The 23550-nt window shown below is 45.5% G+C and overlaps 1 protein-coding gene across 4 annotated transcripts; it reads left to right on the forward strand.

The window, feature by feature from the left end:
- Positions 1 to 397: 397 nt before the first annotated feature.
- LOC105684487 (follistatin-A) lies at positions 398 to 22311 on the forward strand. 4 transcript variants are annotated; one of them, XM_048654262.1, is made up of 7 exons: positions 398 to 760; positions 3720 to 3995; positions 12196 to 12384; positions 12492 to 12713; positions 12947 to 13216; positions 19256 to 19546; positions 21899 to 22311. In XM_048654262.1, exons 2-7 carry the CDS (start codon positions 3725 to 3727, stop codon positions 22024 to 22026), a joined length of 1371 nt encoding a protein of 456 aa, XP_048510219.1. In that variant the 5' UTR covers positions 398 to 760; positions 3720 to 3724; the 3' UTR covers positions 22027 to 22311. The 4 variants fall into 4 exon arrangements, with proteins under 4 accessions (XP_048510219.1, XP_012253285.3, XP_020707090.2 ...); XM_012397862.3 differs by lacking the exon at positions 398 to 760 and adding an exon at positions 839 to 3086 and having other exon boundaries at positions 19256 to 19542; XM_020851431.2 differs by lacking the exon at positions 398 to 760 and adding an exon at positions 856 to 3086.
- Positions 22312 to 23550: the final 1239 nt, after the last annotated feature.

Raw genomic sequence — 23550 nt, forward strand, 5'->3', positions numbered from 1 at the left:
CGTATGTATCGGGGGTGTAGTAAAAGTGGTCCATGGCTATACCGACTGGATGGTTTTCTTGTCTGGGTTTATACGGCTGAGAAGAGGGGGTTGTTGGTGAGTCTGCACGGGATCAGGACGAAGAGTGGGAATACCGGGGGCACGTGGGGAGGGGTGGTTTCGCGGGGTATACAACATCCCCGTAAGGTATATATGTATACCTATGTAGGGATATCCATGTACTCGTATAGGTCGCGAGACCCGCGTTCGTGCGGCCAACGCGAGTGCCACGCGCCGACGGGGAGGCGTGTTCTAACTAGAGTTGGTAAAGCTTTGACGCCGTCGCCGTAGGTATAAAAGAGGTGAGTCCATGGTGCATCCACGTATTACAATTGTACTATCCTCCCCGGTTGCGGGTTGTCGCGGGACGACCGAAACCGAACATACGATATCGCGCGTTCGTCGTCTGAAGGACGAAGGGTCGGCCCTCACCGATTCCGGCAGGAGCTGCACGTCTGCGAAAATTATCCGCGGACGCCCGAGCGCCTCGTATCAATTCAAACGAAATACGAAAATACCAGTCGCTGATTTTCTCACCCCTCTGCTTCCCGGCGATTCGATAAACCGAGAATCACGCGCTCTTGACAAAAAGTTTATCCTGGACCGCGAGTGTTTCATTTTTTTCTACTTCATTTTCGCCCGAAGATCGAGATCATTCTTCAAAAGGGGTTGATGTGTCCCGAAGTTTGAGAGACGATTGCGACGTACCTTTTTCTTTAAGGTAAAGCTTTAGGAGCGAAAATGCACGCGATTTTTTCTATCCGTCGTCAACGAGGTTCTCGAATCCTCGTCATCGTCGTCACCGTCGTCGTCGTTCGTTTCCACCACTCGATATTCGAGGGATGATGATTTTTTTTACGCTACCGCGGCCGACTTCGTCGTCGAGAATCATTCGACGGCGAGTCGGCCGGTCAGCTTTCCGGGTATCCTGGAGGACGATGGGTTCTTTGCCGGTTTCGCTTTGCCCTCGCAGCAACAACCGAGTGCCCCGCGGACGTCCCAGACGCGAGAGCACCGCACGTTGCGGCTCCGCCTGCCTACCTCTGCCTTGCCTCTGCCTCTGCCTTCCTTCCTCTGCCTCTGGTTGTGGCTCTGGCCAGTCAGCCAGTCAGCCAGGCAAGCAGGCAGGGAGCCGGGCTGTCCGCTTCAGTCTATCGGGCGGCCTCGTGCGCGCTGGCTTACTAATAAATTGCTTATATACACGACGATTTTCACGCCTCAAATCCGTGAGGACTTCGACGTTCGCGCCGGTCTGTAATTCGTTCATTGACGTGCGAGGCGTAAAGTTTATTTATTCAACTTGGGCTGAAACGCGTAAAGAAAGAGGCGACCACGAAATAGAGGAGAAAAAAACAAACGAAAAACATTAACGAATAAATAAAATCAAACGAAAATATATATGAATACGATTGTCCGATGAACTGTAAATGAAGAGAGAGAGAGCAGTATTTTCCACCCCCCCCTTTCACCTCCGCTCAATTTATTCTTTTCCTCAATTTCTAATTGATCCCGCAGTACGGTAGTTTTATACGTATATACACGCGTATGAATCGGAGGCGAACGAAGTTATAATTTTGCAAGGGTTGTTTTATTTTTGAAAACGAGGTGGTTTTCCCGTACGGCGTCGTTTCGTACTTCCCGCCCCCTTCGAACATCCCCCTCTCCGAGCGTTCGCTACTCCCGCGCATCGGAACGACACGCGGTACGCTTTAAGAGACCCGGAGAACATCGCGACTCCGACATCGGGCGCCCCTGACTGGTAAAGTTGCCACGGTTCGAGGTGTCTCAAATCCGTGCATTGGGACGGGAATTTGAGAGGAGAAAAATTTTCGTCTCTCCGTTCTGAAAATAATCGCAGCTGATCGATTCCGACCTGAAAGTTGAAAGAAGAAGCGAAAGAGAAGGAAATAATGAAAAATGAAAACGCGGAGAACGGAAGATACCCAGGGAGCGAAGGACGAGGAATTTCCGCTGATCGAGATGGAGAATTTTGAATTTTGAACGCGACTCTGACAATTTATCATTACCAAAGACCAACTTTAAAAACAACAAAAGTGTTATACGCAACAACTGATTTTGTACAGCGAACATTTAATTGCACAGTGAAGAAAATTATAAGAATTTTTCCTCTGTATTATCAATATAAATATCGAATTGTGACAAGTAAAATAATTAATTAATTAATATTATTGTTATACATGCGCTAATAATACAACAATTATAAAGAGAGTATAACCGAAAGTGTATTATTGAAATAAAAAGTAAATAAATAATTTTAGTTTAAATTATCTAGACGTATGCTGTAATAAATCTCTTCGCAAACATATACCAAAAATTTTATGAACAATAATAACGAATTAGCAAAGAAAATAAATTGAAATTTTAATCGGTGTTGTGAATATTATGAACTTATTGCAATAAAATTTATTTTTCCCAATAGCTTTCGTGTCTGAAAATAATATATTATATACCTATATATATATATATACATATCCGTTTACGGTCAATGAAATTAAGTCGAAAAAGTAAAAATAATAAAAATCGTCGATAACAAGAATAAGAAAAATGAAAAAATGAAACAATCGCGAGTATGAGAGTAAAAAAAAACCGTTAAGGTGTAAAAATATAAATACGCGTTCGCGAATGATATATCAAAGAGGAGAAACTTTTATTGCGGAGAGAGATAAAAATAGTAACAATAAAAACAGGAGCCACCGTATGCGTACAATTCCTATGTAATAAATACGCATTACATGCGCATGTAAAGGAGATAAGAAGAAGAAGAAGAATAAGAAGAAGAGGAGAAAAAAAACGAAAGCGACATATGATTAAAAATAAAGAATTAAAGATAGAAGGGAAGAAGAAATAATAATAATAAATTATAAGAAAAGAGAGAAAAAGAAAAACGTCTCGAGATGTTTCGCGCGCCGCGAATGCCGCGTACCTATCGGTGCTTACTGCATTTCTGACAAACTTTGTACCGCGCTGCAGCTGCTGCACCACCGTAGCGTAAAGTGTAAAGCGACTAAACACTAAAGAATATAAAGGTAATGCACCCCAATACCTTCACTTCTCGTTGTACTCGGTATACCAGCGCGATTTGCCATTTATCGCGATGTGAATGAGAAAAATTTCTGATCGCTTCGCCGTAGATTCGTGAATATAATTATAAGGATATTCGCCGATAATTTTCGCATGTGATACGGTACAAGTACAAAAAGCCCGCAACTTTAAACTTAATACTTACGTAAGATATTTAAATATACGTAAGGCCGCGCGCGGTTTACGATGCGTAAACATATTACGTGCGTACGTGTATGATATACGGTAATACGGCGGAGACGTATCTATGTACCGTAGTTGTACATACGTATATATATATATTTATATATTTGCTAGGTAAAACTCTGCGTTGCATGCCGATGTCAATAGTGATTTGCACCGTTCTATGACCATCGCGACGGTGATCGAGACGACGATGACGATGATTGCGAGTGCAGAAAAAATTTTCAAATTTCAAAAAAAAAAAAAATAATAATAATCAGTAACAAAAGCGAATCGATTCGAAATTAATGTCTCTGCATGGGGATTCCGATTTTCCGATGAAAAAAATTCTTCTTATATCTTTGAATCTTCTGTCAATTATGCATTATATTCCATTGAGACGATTGAATTTAAAGGGCAGATGAGATGTGATAAACACGGACGACGAAACCCCGTTGTCGAAAGTAAAAGGATATTCGGAAATCACGTCGAGCGAGCGCAGGCCGAGGGTGCGGAATCTGAAGGACTAAATTTATTCCCGGGGGCGGAGGTCCCGTCGGGTTCCTACCGGAGGCGCGGGGCGCCTGAAATGACGGCTCTGCGACGGGGTAGCTCAACACCCCGATACAACCTCACCATTCTGCTCACCGCCGCACTTGTCGCCGCCGTTTTACAGGCTCACTCCGCAACAGGTAATCACAAAACGCACCTACGTTCCATAATGTAGTAATTAAGGGGAAAAAAAAATGAGGCTCGTTAATTAGTAAAAGAAAAAAGGACGAACGGAGATCGGGGAAAAGTCTCCGGGATCCGGGATTACATCTGCACATGCGGAAATACGTGTTCACACGTTTATATAAATACTTCTAAATTGGCGTTACACGTTCCACGTACACGCATACCGGTGCTAGTGTGCTGCGCGTGTGTACTAGTTTTCTTCGAGTGTGTGTATACGCAGGTATAATGCACGAATATGCACCACGCTGCACGCACGAAGGTACGAAAAGTTTAACGTACAGACGGACTCGGGCACGCACGCCTGCCCGTTCGCATTGAACGTATTTCACATTAGCATTGAATAAATTGCGGTTGCAAGCAATGAGCCAGGTGCGCGTTGCACCGTTTCATATGTACTGCAACGACGACAGTCGACGCGACGTACAGAGGAGTATTACCTATACCGGGGTACGAATTTTTAGTTTTTTTTTCTCTTTCTCTTTTTTTTTTCATTTCTCTCTTCAACGCGAATCGGTAGGAAGAAAACGGAATTTTTCAACCCTCCTTTTTGCTTAGAAAAAATTTATCGCGAATGTGATAAAATCATACGTCAAAATAAGACTGGGACGCACGGTGTGCCCTTCAAAGAAGAAAATAGCGATTCACGTCGCGTCAGTTATTAAAGCGGTTAATTTTACGGGTGAAAGTTTTAACGATATTCCGTTCGCGGGGGGTGAATCGCGTCGAAGTGTATGATGTAAGGAGTTTGAAGAGATGGGGTGGGAAGATGGGAACGATGGGAACGACGAAGATAAAAGAGAGCGTCGAAAACGGAGGGTAAAAAAATCAAGGTCGGACTTTGAAGTTATTTTCAGCACTTCGCTTTATTGCTTCCATCTGCAATCTCGGTGTATGAGTGAAGCGGGCTTCGCCCACCTACTTCCGTATCCGGTATCACTTTTCGAAAGTCCTCCAACACTCTTGTACATTGTATGTGTGACGGTGAAAACGTTTCCCGGAGAACTCGCGATTATTAAGCGGACTTGGTAAAAGATGGAAAAAGGACCCCTGAACGAGGTGATTCGGTACCGCGAAAGTTACATACACATTACACGCTCATGGAATAGAGAGAATATAAATGAAAATGAGTAGTAGTAGCAGACGTGTGGTCAGACGATACGGTATAGGTATGACCAAACTACGCCGCCGGCCAAAAGTTTGGGTACTCCGGTCAAAATTTCTTGTCACACTAAAAGTTATGCATAGCGGACTCGACAATGGGGATGATCAAATTTCCTGGTAAACATTTTGAAGACGATAAATTAACCTTCTTTGAAAAAGAAAGCATGTACATATGCCGCGCACGGTTTTCCTCAAAAAATCACATTACATTCGACCCTGAAAATGTGTACATGAGATGATATACATGAGATGGATTACGACTAATTGATACGCTGAAGAATCTGCTAACAATGAGTCAAAAATCGCGCGTAACTATCTAGACACACGTGTATAGTGTGAGACGTGGGCATGCGATGCGATTCGCCGTAGCCCGGCGCCCGTTGTTTCCGGAGTTATGCCACACATACCTGCATATACAATGTATAGTTAAAGTTATGTGGTATTCCGCAGGCAGACACGTCACCCTAATTTTCGATCTCAAGAGGTTAGTCAACCGGAAATAGGTACTTGCGTAATACGATACCCGTACGCAAGAACGATGGAAAACTGGCGCGAGTTTAAGAAAAAAGAAACATCCGAACTTCCGTTTAGATTTCACGACATGCGTCTGGGTTTTTTTTTTTTATCTAGTTCATTGCTTCACGATTTTTAGTTTTTGTTTCTCTGTTCGGCGTCCTTGAATATTTAAAAAAAATAAATAAATATTGAAAAGTTACGTATACGTAGATAGTCATAGCAATCTGCAGGGTTAAAATTGCAGCGGTTGCGATTGACGGGAAAATAAGGGTAGGAAAGAAGAGAAAAGGCTCAGAAACGGGGCCTGACGGAACCCTCTCTCCTTCCTTTCTTCCTTCCTTCCTTGCTTCCTTTCTTTCTTCCTTCCTTCCTTCCGTCCTTCAGGGCCCAAGGGCTACGTCTGCCCGTCTGGCTGTTGGCGACCCTTTCGTTCTCTCTCTCTCTCTCTTTCTCCCCCTTGGTGATCCCTTTTTCTTTTTTTTTTTTCGTAGTTTTCGTGTTTCTTTCTCTCTTTTCCTTTCTCATAGCACTACCTGCACGTGTAGGTATACGTGCATACGCGTCAAAATCCTCGGTGGAACCCGGTGAAACTCTTCGTACCGCTGATGCAGCCCAGATCTCTCTTTCTCCTCTTCTTAATCTTCGGCTCTCCTTTACGCTCCTCTCTCTCTCTCTCTCTCTCCGTTTCTCTCTCTCTCTTCCTCTTTCTCTCTCTCTTTTACGATCCTTCGCTCCGCGCCCGGTGACGCGGTGCAGTGACCGGCAAACCTCCTCTCCCATTACACGGAGGCGCGTTTTACTACCACCGATGCACCCCTAGAGTCACTCGTCGCGTTGCCGTCATCGTCATCTTCATTCTCAGAAAACGAATCCCGGTGAAGAAAATCTGTCACTTCCGGTAGCGAAAGGTACCTCTCTCTCCGAGTAACTTTCTCCAGATTTTTTGTGAAATTTTATTATTCCGAAAAGAAAAGAAAAATAATCGTGTTCAGAAACGGGTAACAAGAAAAAATAGAGTAACCAAATTATTTTTCATGGCATTCATATGGAAGTAGAGTCGAGTTATAAGTAGAATCCCTAGAATAAGGACTTTCCGAAGCGCCACAGGTGGCTAGTTTCCTGTATCGTATAGAAACGGTTTTAAAACCTATATGGACGCAAAAATTTACTACCTCATTTCATGCGCCCAGCTACGGCTGACCTGTGTCGGGATTCTCGCCCCGTCTTTTACACCTGTTTTCTCAAGTTCGTCGGAAAATCCTGAATAGCTACGTCGATTTCGAACGTTATTAGTTCGCGAGGAGGAGGCGGTCGATTCGCTGAATCCGCCGGAGTCCGAGTGGGGTGGTCCGTTCGTTCGTTCGTTCGTCGGATATGACCAGTCGACCAAAACCACAGACCTCTTGCTTACCTCGCAATTAAGTAACTCTAGAAACTCCGCAGACCTTTATACCTCTATGAGGATTGAGGTTCGATTACACGCTTTTAATACACCATAAGGTACGCGCACCAATACGCAACGAGCCAATAAGAGATCAATAAATTGCTTGCCACAGATATTTAATTACCAACTTATACACACATCGTATAACGCTGCGTTAGAAGACAGAGTCACCGCGTTACGCGATCGCTTATCATCGATCCCCGTCCGCTGCAGTCGCTCCTATACTTACGTATATTATTTCTTTATTTATTTATTTTTTTCACCTCCACCACATGGAACCATACGCAGAGTAGGTAGGTAGGTACGTACGTACGTACGTACGGTTCATTCGATATCGTCTTACCTGTCGATTTTTTATTTATTTCTTTTTAATTTTTACGTGCGTCAGATCTGTGTGACTTTTCACTCGTAAATAAATGGATGAATAAATCGTGGAATCGATTATCGTAGAGCCCCGGTAATCGTCGAATGTGTAGCGACAATAATAATAACAATAACAACGAAGCCAACAATTACTATGATTATCGTTATTATTGTTATGATAAAACGTACACTTTTTGCGGGTTCTCACATATCACGCGCTTATATGTGTACAGGCGTATATATACCCTGCACCGTATATACGTATAATGTAAATAAGGGCAGTTGTGGTTGGGCGCGGAGAACGTTTATGGTGCGTATAATGTATAAACAGGTAGTTATAGGCGGTTTAATGGTAACTTGACACCGGATTTTATGAAATCATAATACCTACCGACGCATACCTTTACCTGTACTGCAATTTCAGCGATGGTGACGAACGACGTGTTGCATGCGCGCGGACCCAGCTGTGTTATATCTGTATAGTTTTCAAAGTCGCGGGGAACTGCGGCGGCCGAACGCGTTTCTACTGTACACGCGGAATACGCTGTATTTCCTGGAAAACATAGCGCATAGGACTATTGAAATCGAGATAGGTTCCTTCCGGTCGCTTTATCCTTTATCTCCCCCCCCCCCCCCTCTCTACCCCCCACCCTTTCGCCTCCCTTCATCGCCAACTAGTGTATATAGGTATATATATATACGTACAATAATACAATTGAACGTACGTACGTGCATATCCCGCGTACGTACCGGTGTAAGCCTATGCAGCAAGTACTATTATAACGTGCAATTCGCTCTCTCCTCGTCCTATGCACCACCGTAAAACCTACTGTTCGAAAGACAATGCGAGCCACAATAAATGCGTACAACAAACCTGCAACCAAGAGAAATTCCCATGCGCTCGACAATATTTTAATATTAATTTTCAGGTGTACCTATATACGTATACGTATACGTATGTCCGTACATCGTTCGTTGTTTTTTCTTCAAACATACGAGTATACGCGGGGCACGTGAACGGGAGATTAGAAATTCGACACCCTGTATTCGGATTATAAGTTGAATATTTATTTAAAGATATTTTATTTTTGCTTCTTCTTCGTCTTCCTTTTTCATCCGCGGTTATGAAATACGCGGGTTGAGAATTATTACGTTGCTGATGGGTGCAGATGATGGGATAAAAAGATACGAGTACGCATAGGTGGTGGCGGTAGTTATATAGTGGAACCTGCTCCGCACCGGGGTAAAAGGATAGAGTATACGCATATGTTTATTTGTATGGGTATACCGTGTATAGGAGATGAGATAAACATATGTGCCATAATAAACACCATCATCTTATTCATTCCTTAAGATCTCGAAGACGCGGAGGTCTCGTGGCATTCCGATGCGTCCTCGAGATCCGAAAGTCTAGACCCATAACTTTTTACGTAATTCACGTATCATCCTACTATTTATTACCATAAGACTCTCTCGAGGTGTACGCAACCGCGTATACTTTTACACGGGTGGATGAACTTGTGAAAAAAACCAGAAAAAAAAACCAAAAAAAAAAAAAAACAACAAGGAAAAAGAGAAATCAAATTTCAAGACATCTGGATGCGGACGATTGATAGAAAGAGGAGAAAAAAAAAAGGAGGAAAATTATTCACGGATCTGAACTTATATCAATTACCTGCTTGGGTATATGAGGGACGTTGAGTCGATGGGGTGGAAATTTTGAGAGAGGGTTGAAAATGAAAAGGAAAGGGACGCATGAGAAATGAATCAGACGACTTTACGTTGCACTAGGTCGAGAGACGCGTTTGCGTTAAGAAGTTTTATGCGCTATGTGGGCCGACCGTCGCAGCGAGCTCCGAGCCATTCTCTCACCACCCCTTTTTCAACCCCCGTAAATAACAAACTCTCCAGACGAACTGCGGGATAGTCGACGCGGTCGGTGTACCGTGCGATGCTCAAGCGGCGACCCGAGGGAATAACGAAACTGGGCCAAAACCTCACCTCACCTCACCTCAGTTGAGGTAACAACCTACCCTAATTCTGACCGGTACCGCTCCGCGTAATATTCTCAACCAAACGAACGAGGGAACATCAAAGACGAAGAATAAAAAATATGAAAATGAAGTAGAAGAGAAGAGTAAGGAAAGTCGATCTCAATTTCGAACTGTCCGTCATACTTTTTTTTAGTATTTTTGGATCACGATAGAATTTGTGGTAGTTTTACCGAAATAAAAGATGAACGGTGAAAATTTTCAACGTTAAATAAATTTGAGAGACACTGTAGCGGCTCGGTAGAGCACGCCGAGTCCGTTGCAGCTATCGGGCTGTATCTGGTTGTATCTGAGTATATCTCTGGTTGTATATCTCCCGTGGTGCGGTATCGTTGTATATTCCCTGTCTGCGTTATTCGTTCCCCGGGAATATTCCTTGTTCCTATAATGCACCACCACCACCACCACCACCGCCACCAGCAGCAGCAGAAGCAGCAACAACATGCAACAGAAAGAGGAGAGTACGAAGCGCCTACTAGACTGTAACATTCCGTCCGGCTTTTTGCCAAGGAACGATTGTGTTAATTATATACTCGTTAGGACGCGTTATACCCGGAGCTAATTGTAAAATACTGGCCGCTCCGCCGCGTGGTCCTTCGCCTTCGTTGCGGTAGGGTTACGCTTTTGAATCGACCGCGCGCTCCACCGCGACGCGACTCCCTCGCTCTTCTCCTCCGCGTTGCACAATTCCTCTTCTTCTTATTTCTTATTTCTTTCCATTTTCTTCGGCCCTTCCTAGCTCCATTATTCGCCGTACTTTCAGCTCTGAATTCCCCTCCCGACCACGATGATGTCTTCGATGAATTTTGATACGTTATTTTAAAACGTACCAACGCGGCGAGGAGAAGCGGAAGAAGAAACGCTCGTTCGCGAACCGCGCGTTCCCTTACTTTCGTATTCCGTCTATGTAGAAGACGGACTGCGCACCGCCGGGTACGCCACGCGAAGTGACGTTGACGTTGACGTTGACGTTGACTTTGACGTTGACGTTGACGCCAAACTTCGCGACGACACTCGTCGCTATCCCGTTCCACATACCGATACAAGAACGGAATTCATTCGATTTCAGCTTGCCCTCGACTCGGAGGAGGATCCGACCCCTTCTTACGCGCGATGGGAACAAGTCAGCGTCTGCAGAAATTTGAATTTCGCAGTCGGAACTAAGGAAAAATAAAATTGCGCTCTCGGTTCCACGTACTCGTGGTCCACGGCACGATATCCGCAGGTGTACGAGATTGAGCTTAGATCGAATATCGCGTACCGCATAATATGGACCGTACAACCTCGTGCTACTTTTCCATCCGTATAACCTAAGCCATATCGCATGAAGTTTGCTACTCCAGCTAATCGTTTCTGTTCACTAGTTTCTCGCGCGTTAATTATAAACGTGAACGCGATTTTCAAACCTCTACGGTATTGCAGCCCATACATATCTGTTTTATATACATTATTAAAACCTATACAGACGGTACTGCGTACGCGTAAAACATTTCATGTACCCGTGTACATACCTATATATACACGAGTGTACGTTGCATTCCTACGGTAACTTACCTACTTATATAGTACCCGTTCGCAATTTAACGCATAACTGCGATAGGGAGGATATTTTATAGATTACTATAGTTTTGCAGAATATTTTCTGCTCCGGTACATACATATATACCTCCGCCTATAACCGTAATGCCGAAGTGCGTTTTTTCTTCTTTATTTATTTATTTATTTTCTTTTTCTTTTTTTTTTCTTGGTTTCCTTTTTCTCTCTTTCTCCTCTCATTGCGTCTGTCCGCATGCAGCGTCGTCGAAGCTGTATAATGTAAAATTGGCATTCGCCTGCCGCGATACCCCGTGCGTCGTACGGTGGTCGTCGTCGTCGTCCCCGCAGTGCGGAATGAGAAAGCAAAATTCCAACGTCGGTACATATAAACGATATATAAAACCCTCCCTCTCTTTTCCCCCTCGCGCGACAGTGACGAGCGGTAAACAAAACTTGTTGTACTTATGGTACATAATGCACGTATATCTGCATATATACATACATACATACGATACGTATACGTTTGTACGATACATAAGCCGACGCGGAGTCGGTTCAAGATGCGGCCGGCACTAATTGTAAGTCGATTCCGCGTAAAGTAAAAATTTCAAATAGCGTGATAGAGTTACCCGGATATAGTATACATATGAGTTAAGTGGCCAGGGAACGGATCATCTGTAGGGAATAATTCTAGTAGTTGCGTTAAAATTATCGGGTTCGCTATTTTATAACGGTTATTTTCCCACACTCCGACATATATTCGTGTATATCCTGTAGATCGGCCGCTTGATTATTATACGTTCTGTACCAGATATAACCATTTTATATAATCAGTAACTGTTTTTAATTGGAACATAATATTATAGCAATAAAGCACCGCGCGGCCAGACGCCAGAAGAAGAGGAGAATAAAAAAAAAAAAAAACAAAAAAAAAAAAATATCAATAATTTATTACAAGTATCGAATTACCCAGGTTTTGAAATATATTTATTTTCCCTCTTGGTTTTTTTTTTTTTTTTTTTTTTTTTTTTTGTCATAATTTTTATTCATACTTGAACGAACACGTCCGTCGTATGATTACAGGGGGCATCTGTTGGTCTTCGATAAGGAACGGTCGATGTACGGAATTATTAGCTCAGGGAATATCTCGGCAGGATTGCTGCGCATCGAATACGGCGGCGGCTACGGCGTTCTCCGAAGAAGATCTGGACAGCGGGACTCTCTTCTTCTGGAAAGTTTTGGGGGGCGGAGTGCCCTGCAGACCTTGTCGAGGTGATGAGGGATCGATTTTTCTAACCTGAACCGAACCCCCGTTTATTATCCCCCCTGGTAATTTTCCTCACTAACTTGTCGTTGTGTCGTGGATATTTCGGGTGCAGAAACCTGCGCGGAAGTCCGTTGCGAGGAGGGTAAAAAATGCGTGGTACGTCGGGGCCGACCGAGATGCGTCTGCAATCCGGAATGCAAAGCTCCGAGGGGCGGCGGCGGTCCAGTTTGCGGTACGGACGGACGGAGTTACCGCAGTTTGTGCAGGCTTAAGAAAAGAGCTTGCAAAAAGGGCAGCCACGATCTCGCCGTCGCTTACAACGGCCATTGTCAAAGTGAGTTTATAAACCGATTACGTGAATTTCTTCTTCTTCTTCTTCTTTTTCTTTCTTTCGTTCTTTCTTTCTTTCTTCTTCGAGGGAATATCGGCGTGAAAAGTAAAAGGCGGTTTCGACGTCCTTCGGAGTATTGAATTTTTTTTTGGTTTGCAAATTTGGGGGTTGCGGGTTACTCGCGAAGCTCATTAACGATCTCCACCAAGGGAAATAACGCGTCAAGTGTCGGGCAGGTTCGTGCACGGGGGTGCGTTGCGGCCAGGGTCGAAGCTGTCTTCTAGATCAGAACCTGAGTCCCCACTGCGTCAAGTGCGCCCGAAGGTGTCCGCAGTCGGTTCAGGGTCATCACGGTCTTCCGGGGATACAGGAGGCTCTACAAGTCACCGGAAATCGCCCGGTTTGCGGCTCCGACGGAAACACCTACAAAAGCGCGTGCCACCTCCGACTCGCAGCTTGCAGAAGCGGCAAGGCCATTCCCGTCGCTTATAAGGGGAGATGCAAACGTGAGTTTATCATACATATCAATTTTCGATGTTGTTCGTTTCCCTGATTTGTTTGCTCATTTTTCTCGTTATTATATCCTTTCCATCTTTCGTCGGGCCCATCGGGCATATTTGAATAAGAAGAAAAACAAGAGTTTGACAAACGAATAAATAAGTGAACTGAAAAAGCGATAATGTGAAAAGATGAATCGAGGTCGAACGGACTGGCGATAAATAAGATCGGGGGGACGGGATGCTATGGTAAGGTGGGAGAGGCGGGGTGTCGAGGGTGTTTAGAAGCGGACTGCATATTCATGTACGCACACACGCGCACACGTGATGGCCCGCTCTCGGCTCCGGTGCAGCGGCTGCAGGTGTAGGCGTTGTTTTTTTTTCTTCTTTTTTATTCATCTTTTCTTTTTTTTTATACATACAGCGGGGGTCTAGGGGCTGTCTGAATACGGTAGCCAGAAATTAATATCAATATATTCAGCTTCGGTAACCGCGCAGCACGGATTCTATGTAATTTATTTGGCTGGGTGGGCCCTCTTGCGAGACTCGATCTCCTTCCATAGGGATCCAAACTCCCCTTGGGCGATACGTACCGAATACCGCTCGTATAGCGCTCGGCGGAACGTCGTCATTACGCACAACGTACGTACCTCCGCCGCACCGTCATGCGTCACCGCCTTCCGAACTCCGGAGGCTCCGAGCGATTCCTCGCGTTGCGTGAATGCAGGTGACAAGGATAACGTCGAAACTTGTACAAATGTGACGAAAAGTTCAACCGAAGGCTGCGGTAAAATAAAATCCCTAAATCATTGATGGATAAATGAAATTTGAAATTCTTTTTTTTCACGCCATCTTAAAAACGAAAATAAAATTGGAATCGGATTAAAAGGAAAAAGAAAATTGTTTTTTTCTCGTTTCTTGAATATTTTTTCGCACGACGGACGGTTCCGAGACCTCGAGAAGATATATTGCCACAACAATGGATGGAGGAATGCAGAATAGCGTGGGCTCGTCCCGACAACCGGGTTGTAGTCTAAATATAGGGTTCCAAGGGCCACGAATAACGAGATCGTAAAAATAGAATGTAACCACACGATAAAACAGCTGACAATGGCTGAATCCTAAACGGATACGCTTTGGCGTCGTTCGAGGCGACGTGATGCCGTAACACGCCCCCGTGTGCAGCCCGTTCGGCTTAGTCATTTTTTCATTTTAAGTGTACGCGCGAGGATCTCGGCGAGGATCTATCACACCCACCACGTAACATCCATATGTGGATCGGTGCGAGCGTGCGAAAGGCGTTACGAAAAAACAAAAAGGAGGATCTCCGTAAGAATGTGAAAAATAAAATTCAATAAGAAATAAGACGACGGGTGAAAATAAAAAAAAAAGAGAGAGAGAGAGAGAGAGAAGGAAACGACGGACGCGAAAGAAGAGCGACGGAGAAGAAATGTACGAGATATGAAAAAGGTAAAAACGAACGACGACGACGCGAAAGAGAATAAAAAAAAAAGGAATTTAAATTTAAATAAATAAAACTAAATGAGCATTTTGCGCGACGAAGGTCTCCTCTCGGGAGTCTCGCGTACGACGGTGTATACTATATACCGCGCATCGTTTTGCATCGAAATTAGTCTTATTGTTGCCTGTTTGCGCTCAGCCGAATGTTGGCAGGTGCTGTAAACTCCCAAAGGTATGGCATTCATAAAGTGAATCCTTTCCTCGAATAATAATTCCGCCTATTCGATGACCGCGCAGTTTATACATACGCATACCGTGTGTGTATACTCGCGTTCGTCACATATCTATACACACGTATATACACGCGCGTATGCGAGTATCCGTGAAATTTAATACGTATTTATAAAATACGAACGGTTCCATACACCTCGTGTAAAACGAAGAAGAAGTGAAGGAGGAAAAAATATTCCGTAGACTATTTACGTTTATTGATTTTTCAAATTTTTCACACAAAACAAAAAGTGCACAGGCCCAACGTGTTTTTCAAAGTCGGTCTACACGATGCGGTATCCGGGTGCTATAAATTCGTTGAAATCTTCGGAATCGAATTACATAAATTATTCGTGTCGTCGCAGTCGTGTCCTCGTAACCGAAATCGACGCTGCGCTAATTACGCCGAGGAGATCCGAAGTTCCGCTTTTCCCGGGACTATCGTGTGATGTTTCGCATCCGCGGCAGACAACCGACTGTAAACTGTGTACAGCTTCTGGTCTTCCTCAACGTAGTCGTTCGCCCGCCCGTATCTCTAGACGACTTCGTTAGTTCGTAGCGACGACATCGTTGCACTTCTACTCTCACGTTGTCTACCGCATAGGAAGACGCCCGGGTAACTGCTGCGAGCAAAAAAAAAAATAGAAATAAACAAATAAAATAACAAAAGGAAGATGTCGTTGAATTTATAATGTTCGTCAAATCCGTACGAGGATCGCCTCGCGTAGCGGAAACCAAACCGCGTGTATTTCATCGTCTCGATTGGATCCTGCGAGCGGGTCCCTATTATAAGCGCGATACCGACTTACGTTTCGGGTCTCGCGTGTGTCCTTGCGACGTCCTTGCCGATGGGGGTCGATGACCGCGCGTGGCGTCGCGCCCACGCGACCTGTACGGATGCCGGGTACCCAAAAGTCCGACTCTGCTACGGTGCACCGACCGACGACGTGTCCTCACGACCCAAAGTGCGCTCGGGCGATCAGACGGGACCGGGATACCAAACTTCGGACTCCTCGGTAACGCAGCCAATCACTCCGAAAATAAACCGGCGCGCACCGTCTCCCGTTTCTTATACACGTACACGTGTACGTATGTATGTGTATACGTGTACGTGCGTATCGCCCGTGCAGTTTATCGCGAGGAAATCCGTGGAGAAGCCCCTTCCGATTCGACGATTACGACGACGACGACGACGACGATGGTGAAACGTGAATCTTCGTACCTGAGGAAACGCAGATGCCGCGGATTATCTCACCGCGAGGCAGGCTCGATAACGATAATTATCGGTGCGAGTTCTCCGATTTCTCGTCTCTCCGCTCGGTAGCTCGCCTACGTAACCGCGCGACGCAAAGTTCAGGTTAGCAGAGCGTCGTCGGTTCGGGGTCATCAACTCCGTTCACCCGGATGGTCGGATGTAAACAAGGTTGAGAGTCACGCGCCCCCGGCTCGGCCCTCGTGACTCGTCTGTACATAACGCCGTGTACAGTGTCGGGGATACACAATACATCGGGACTCGACGCGTGCAGACGGAGGGCAAGGTTTCGCACACAGAGGTAACCGCGAATCGCGAACTCTCCGACTGGCGGCAAACTCCCCGCGCAACGGCACGGAAAGGATCGAGGACCCGCCGCAGGTAGATACCGAGGGACCCCGGACTCGCGGAGTTTCTTTTCACCTGGCGGCGAAGGAGGAGGAGGAGGACGACGATCGGGAGGAGGAAAGGGCGGAGATGCAACAGTGCTGCGCATCCCGCGGGTTCCGTACCTCCCGACGCTTCGCGGGGTCCTGTCCGCGGACCCCGCGGCCGCCCGATGCTCGATCGCTTCCCCGTGCCCCCGTTCCTCCCCTGCCCCTCGTTCCCTTCCTCCTCCTCCTCCCACCGCTTCCTGCGTTACTTGGCTCGCCTGCGGTGTGCGGGTCCTGCTGCGAACTGCAGCCGGCGCGGCGGTAACCGACTACTCGGGGTTTCTCGTTCGTCGGTTCGTTCGTTCGTTCGTTCGTACGTACGTACGTACGTTCGTTCGTTGTTTCGTCTTTTTGCGCAAGACTACGCCGGCCGGCCGTGCAACGGAACGGCGAGGCTCACCCCGAGTTCGTCGTCGGGAACGAGCCTTCATGCAGCGGCGGCCAGACCGAGAGTTGAATGCCTCTGCCGGATCCCCTTCCTTCGTCCTTAACCGACGGAGCTCCAACCGCGCGCTCTGCCCTTACTTCGCCCTTTTACTTCGCGGTCTCGCCGGCAACGGTCCCGATGACGTATCAACACGCGACGTCCCGACGCGTCGAACACCCCGTCGCCCGTACCTGCGTCTACCTATCGGTGAAAACGAACGACGATTAAAAATGTACGAGAGGAGGGAGCGCGATCGTTCAAATTTCGACCGACGAACGTTCGTCGAGTCCCGCGTCCCGAGGACGCGAAGAATCGCAACTGATATATAAATATAACGGCCGAGGGTAAAATTAGAAGGACCCTCGAGGGGAACACGTTCGAGCCGCGCGTATACGAAACAGAAGAAGGAGGAGGAGAAAAAAAGAAAGAAAGAAAGAAGAAGTGCATATGTGAAAAGCACATATGACACCGCGAGAAATGTATACATATATACATATATATATATGTATTTTAGTTGCGCGTGGGGAGAAAGGGGGAGGAGACGGAAACCACTTAGCTAAGCTCCTCGCAGCGATCCCGAAGAGGACGGCACACACTGCCGCAGTCCGTACGTCAAATAAGCAAATATAGTGGTCGCGGGATGATGATCGGTGAGGTGTCGCAGGGTCAACACTCGAGAAAAAAGGTGCGAAAAGTTCTTCCCTCCGGATTCGCAAATACCCCCCCCCCCCCCCCCCCCCCCTTCACCACCCCCCCGCCGACCGTATGAATACGGTCCCTCGCACCACCGCGGAAAGCGACGAAGAAACCACAGAGAGACCATATTATACTCTGGAACGTCGGGATCTGCGTCGGGTCGTAAAGTCCAGCTGTTGAAAGCGTGCATATTGTATAGGTGTACCACGCCGACGATCCCTTGGCCTTTAAACCTTTATTTTTATCTTAAGAGCTGTTAAACGGAAAGTCCGAAAAGCCCGCGCGAGGAGTTAAAAGCGTTAAGTAATTTGCTTATTAGGTATGCCCGTATGCGTCTATACAATACACTTATACACGTGCGACACGCACCGGTGAGAAACAGCGGAATGCGCGACGCTGAAAAATCAAAACCTCGAGGCCGAAAGAAATCGTGGCGATTTATTCAGTTTTTTTCATTCAATTAACCCGCGAAGACACCGTACCGCGGCTGTTGTACGCGTCCGAGAGTCGCGAGTGTCGAAAGATACCGGAGCAATCGGGTCCATCTCGCGGCTTCTTTGCCCCAGGTAAAACGAGATGCAAGTCTTGTACTCCACTCTGACAATGAGCCGCTGTGAGATCTACGTGCGATCTTTACTGACGCGGGCACGTCCTGCACCGGCGTAACCGACGCTCGGACGCCAACGGAGTCCCCAACGATTTCGTACCCGCGCAATCTTATTTCGGAATGAAACGAACCAACCGGCTAAACAAATATATCCCACGAGTCATTGAAATTCGTGACAAAAACAGTTGTTGTATTTGAGTGCGCGGGATCGGCGGGGTCTACTTTTGAAACGAGTAAAGATTGGTTTTATCGATGTTTTATTTTTTTTTTTTTCTCGACTTCTTTATTGGGATATTATTTTCGTCCTTCGAACGCCACGCTCGCGGACGATCGTAACGGACGGTGTGGTGCGATGAGAAGTGACCGTCAGACGACGTATCACGTAATGCGACGGCAGCGAGTCTTTCCGGATAGTAGTACGTAGGCTCATGCCCGTGTATACCTCTGTACATACATATAGGTACAGAATGTAAATCAGACACGTGGCAATGCGCTCCGAGAGCAAATTATGCAATATGTTACAACGTAACCGTAAGGGTAATAATCGGTCGTCGGCGCGGCTAGCCGACTAGTCTTTCCTAAATTGCTGGCCTTCAAAATAGAGTAGGGGAGCGTCCGTTGACCCGCACGTGTTCGGCTGAGACCTCGTTAAATCCAAACGATTGCTTCCGATTTTTCGGTGCGGTTGTTCTACAGATTATAACGGCACTGTTACGGACACGTTAATTTTTCGAATAAAAACAGTTCCTGTCACAGCGTCTGAGAGTCCCGGGTTTTCCGGTGCCCCTCCCGCTTGCAGTCAATCATGCGATAATCGGTCGAATTGTTAACGGTGGTTAAAAAAATTATCCGACGTTCGACAACCGATGCGAGTTATTTGGTACGTTTTGGAATTTTTCAGAGGCTGCGGACTGCTCGAGCATTCGTTGCCGTGAGGGTCAGACGTGTCTGACGGAAATGGGATCCGGAAGACCGAGATGCGTGACCTGCAGTTATCGGTGTCCCAGAAGACGTGACCGAAACTCGTCGTCTTCGTCTTCGTCTTCGTCTTCGGCGCCTCAGTATTGCGCCTCGAACAATATAACCTACCCGAGTTGGTGCCACATAGTCAAAGACGCTTGCGTCACCGGATTCGTACTGGAGACGCTCCATCCAGGACCCTGCAACGCCTTCGATGCCGCAGTCTACGTAGGTTGGTGATTGAAAAAACAATAATGTCGATTATACCATTCACGTGTAATTTTCACCGGCCGCTTACGCGTGGCCGTTAGAGAAAATTCGTGAGAGAGAACGAAGATGGAAAAAAAACAATTCGTCGCTAATTCGATCCTCGCTCGCAATTATCTTCGGCGGAGTGGGTGGACGGCGGGCGTGCGACGCCCGGCGTCTACTCCTCGTTTCTTCGATGTTTATAGCGCGGCTAGTTTGCCGCTAAATTTATGTTATTACACGAGCTTTTCACCGACCCGTACGGTTTTACTTGACAAATTTACGAGGCGCCGAGCTGCTGGAGAGACGAGCCCGCTAGGGTGATAACTTATGCAGACCGTACTGCCGCCGCACTTCTTCGTTGCACCGGCGTCGTCGCGAGTACCGCGAAAAAAAAAGATAAGGGGAAGGGGAAACAAAAAAATGCAACTATCGCGGAATGAGGAAAGTTCCGCCGAATCGGAGAACGGGAACGAACGCCGAGGATTCTTCGAACGTGAAAAATATTTAGCTGTAAATAAAAGAGTCGAATCGGGTGTACGCGAGCGTAGCTGCGTTTATATTATGACTCGTTTTTTATCACAGCGGGGAATTTGACGTAACGCAAATGTAAACGTCTATTGGAATATTCGTGCTCAATGTACGTCGACGATTACCATATTTTCTTTATCGTGCGCATACCGCAGATCGTATGTCTGCGCTCTTGCGCAAATGTAGAAAAAATAACAAACCGAAAATCTAACGTCGATGAGTTTCCGATCTGGTTGGCACAGATACCTGTAGAAATGTATCTTCTGAACGGATAAAGATCAAAGACAGCGTTCACCGACGGCGAGTGATCCGCGAGGAGCGGGAGAATTCCTAAGGTTACCGGGTAGTTTAGTACCCTAGGTTAGTGTTGGTTTGATCTGGCTACGCAGAATCTGGACCAAGTCGTGGTTACGGAACGGTTGCGGCCAATGCGAGCTAAGTAAATTTAGATTTTCTAATCCGTTTTACTATCGTTCTACATTAGGCTTCGTTCATCTCTTCTTTCTATATTCTAAACGGATAAAGATCTCGAGTCCCCCTATCCATTTCCGAGCGAGATAGCTGTTCCTCCTCATTGATGGGGTAAAAAAAAAAAAACAAAGAACAATTTATAGCCGAAAGGATGCGTTGAGGAAAATGAAAATAATAATAAAATCTGTACGAATAACACTGAAATTCCTACGCGCGGGTATATAATAGTAGTTTAAAGCGTCGTAACGCGCACTTGAAGGTGCACCACCTCGGCAGCACCTGCTGTAATGTATCTGGAATTCATTCAACAGCGCGCCTCGTTCACGTTAGTTATTGAACCCGTGGATATCTAAATGTGAGGAGTGCAGGAAACCTAGACGTAACAATATCCTATCGGGTTCTCGACCGTACGTACGCCGAGGTGTCATCGGGATATCCGAACGATAAACTACCTAACGTCAAATCGTTATACATCGACGTATATCTGCGTACAAATCACAGGACGATAAATTTATTCATTTCAAAACAAAACTATCCGTACGGCGAGAGCACAAAAACAATTCGGAGACAAGTGCAGATGATCGCGGAGTCAACAATTGTTGCAAGTGAAACTGACGCCGCATCATCAGCGATTCGGGCGAAGGCTACCCACACGTACGACGCCCGATTCCTCTGCGAGCTGTACAGTACTCGCTGTATACATACGTTACACGTATAAAAAGTATTGCGCGCGTGTCGAATCACCCCGGGGCGAGGGATTCGGACAGTACCGGATACTAGTCCCTTGGTCATACAGCAACCTTCGGACGAAAACACATTCCATAGTTCCCCTTTATTCCCCACCTTCTCTTGCCCTTCTCTCGTACCTTCGCTCCCTCTCATACTCCACCTTTCCGACCCATTACTCTTCACCCGCGTTACATACCTACTCGTACGCATTATCGTGTTTTACCTACACGATACGCGCGCATGTGTTGCGTATTTTACAAACTACGTAATACGTGTAAGCATCATACGCGTATAATTTTTACGTAACAACTATAACTATGACACACACGCAATTACCGAACGGTAAGATTACCTCGAAGGTTAAACATGTGCGCGCTACATGCAACTACCTAATTTGCTGTACGTATGGGATGATGCGCATATATTCAAAGCCAAGAACATGAAGAGCGAGACCTTAAACAAAACAGTTCAAATGCCTTTACCCGGCCCTGCGCAATGTCATAGCAATACTTGGTTGGGTTTGACCCTTTGTTGAAATTTAATAGTTAAATTTAATTTCGATGTAATGAATAATCGGAATTTCAAGGTTGAATTCTGATCGCAGATGGTAACAGTACGTCGTTAGCGTACGACGTGGACCTTGCCGAAGAGATGCATCATCATCATCAATCGGGTGGAGGAAGGGCGAAGGAAACCGCGGAAGCATCACGTCGAGGAAAGCGACTTCTGTGACGACATTAAATAGCTAGCTTCAGGGTCGGCCGTCGAGATAACTAGAGGGTTTGACATTTTTTTGCTATTAATCTATACTTGGCGCATTAACAGCTGCACGATGCTGGACACGAAAATGAAATAATAAAAATCGTCCTACAGCACGTACGACGACCATATAAAATCAATAATGTCCGACTAATGTCGCTGAATAATTGTCCGAGCTGCGTTCACCCTCGCGGCGATTAAGTTTGCCTCCCGTGAAAAGAAGAAAAACAGTAAAAGGAAAAGAAAAAAAAAAAAAAAGAGAAAGAAGAAACGTATCTTCCACTGGTCACAGTGACGTTAAATCAATTTAATTGTATTGAAAATATGTAGCGATTAATTAGATAGACCAGTAATTCATCAGTGTAAGTTTAATATTTATTTAAATATTTTAATTCATCGCTAACATCTCCGAACGCTCCCTCATATCGATACGATAATATGAAAAAAAAGAAGAAACAACAAAAATGAACCTTTCTTCCCATTTCCCATTAATTTTCTCAATTTCTCCCGGATAATCGATGATTTTTTTAACGGAATCCGATCCGAACTGTGGAAACGACACACGACGAACTATGAAGATGAATTGAACGCGAAAGGTGAATCGTACTTAATTTATAAATATAATATAATGTAATTATTCAATTAAAAAATTGCACATAACATCCGAAACATTCTGAAGTATGCAGCCGTTCACGCGGTCGGATTATGAAAGCAATAATATCACGGTGGGTTGCGGGTGGGAATTTGGCACGCGAATCTGTACGGGGTTATCTAAATTCGCGCGTCTGTATAAGAAGTGCAGTAGTCGTGCATTTTAGGCTTCAGACGCCGCGCCTGTAAACAAGTTGCAATATTTACGATATGTTTATGTTTATCTTCAAAGTGTCGGTACACTGAACGCATTTACATTTACATGCGCTACACCCACCGTATGCCGAAAGTGTTACGCCGTCGTGTAACGAACGGGTAGATGGAAATAGACGAAAGATTAACGTCCAGATAAATTATGAGTGCATCACCACCGCATGCGGTATATCCAAAATCAAGCGAATAAATTGCCTCCGCTTGAAGTTTTGAAAATACAGTAACTTGATTTGAATATTCTAGTATTACCGGTCGTGGACTATAATAAATAACATATTGATGCGGTTACTATACATGAGGGAGATACAAATATAGACTTAAAGATATCGTTCCAATCGGCATCTTTGCAATAATCTGCGGATTTCTGCGATCTTTCGAAGTAAAAAGTAAAAAAAAAACTAAAAAAAAAACTAAAAAAAAAAAAATAGGGAGATAAGCTGTACACATATAATTGAAGTGCGTGCGATGATTCTGATCCGTCGTGTGTCTTCCGACGAAAAACAAAAAGAAAAAATCAACTATTAGCTTATGTTTAGTCAATGGAGCTTTTCCCGAATTAATCTACTCCCTTCGGCGTTCTACATTTTTCCATCAACATACTATATTATATATGCATAAAAATATTTACTCGTT

The sequence above is a fragment of the Athalia rosae genome, chromosome 4 (assembly GCF_917208135.1).
Source record: "Athalia rosae chromosome 4, iyAthRosa1.1, whole genome shotgun sequence".
Taxonomy (NCBI): Eukaryota; Metazoa; Arthropoda; class Insecta; order Hymenoptera; family Athaliidae; genus Athalia; species Athalia rosae.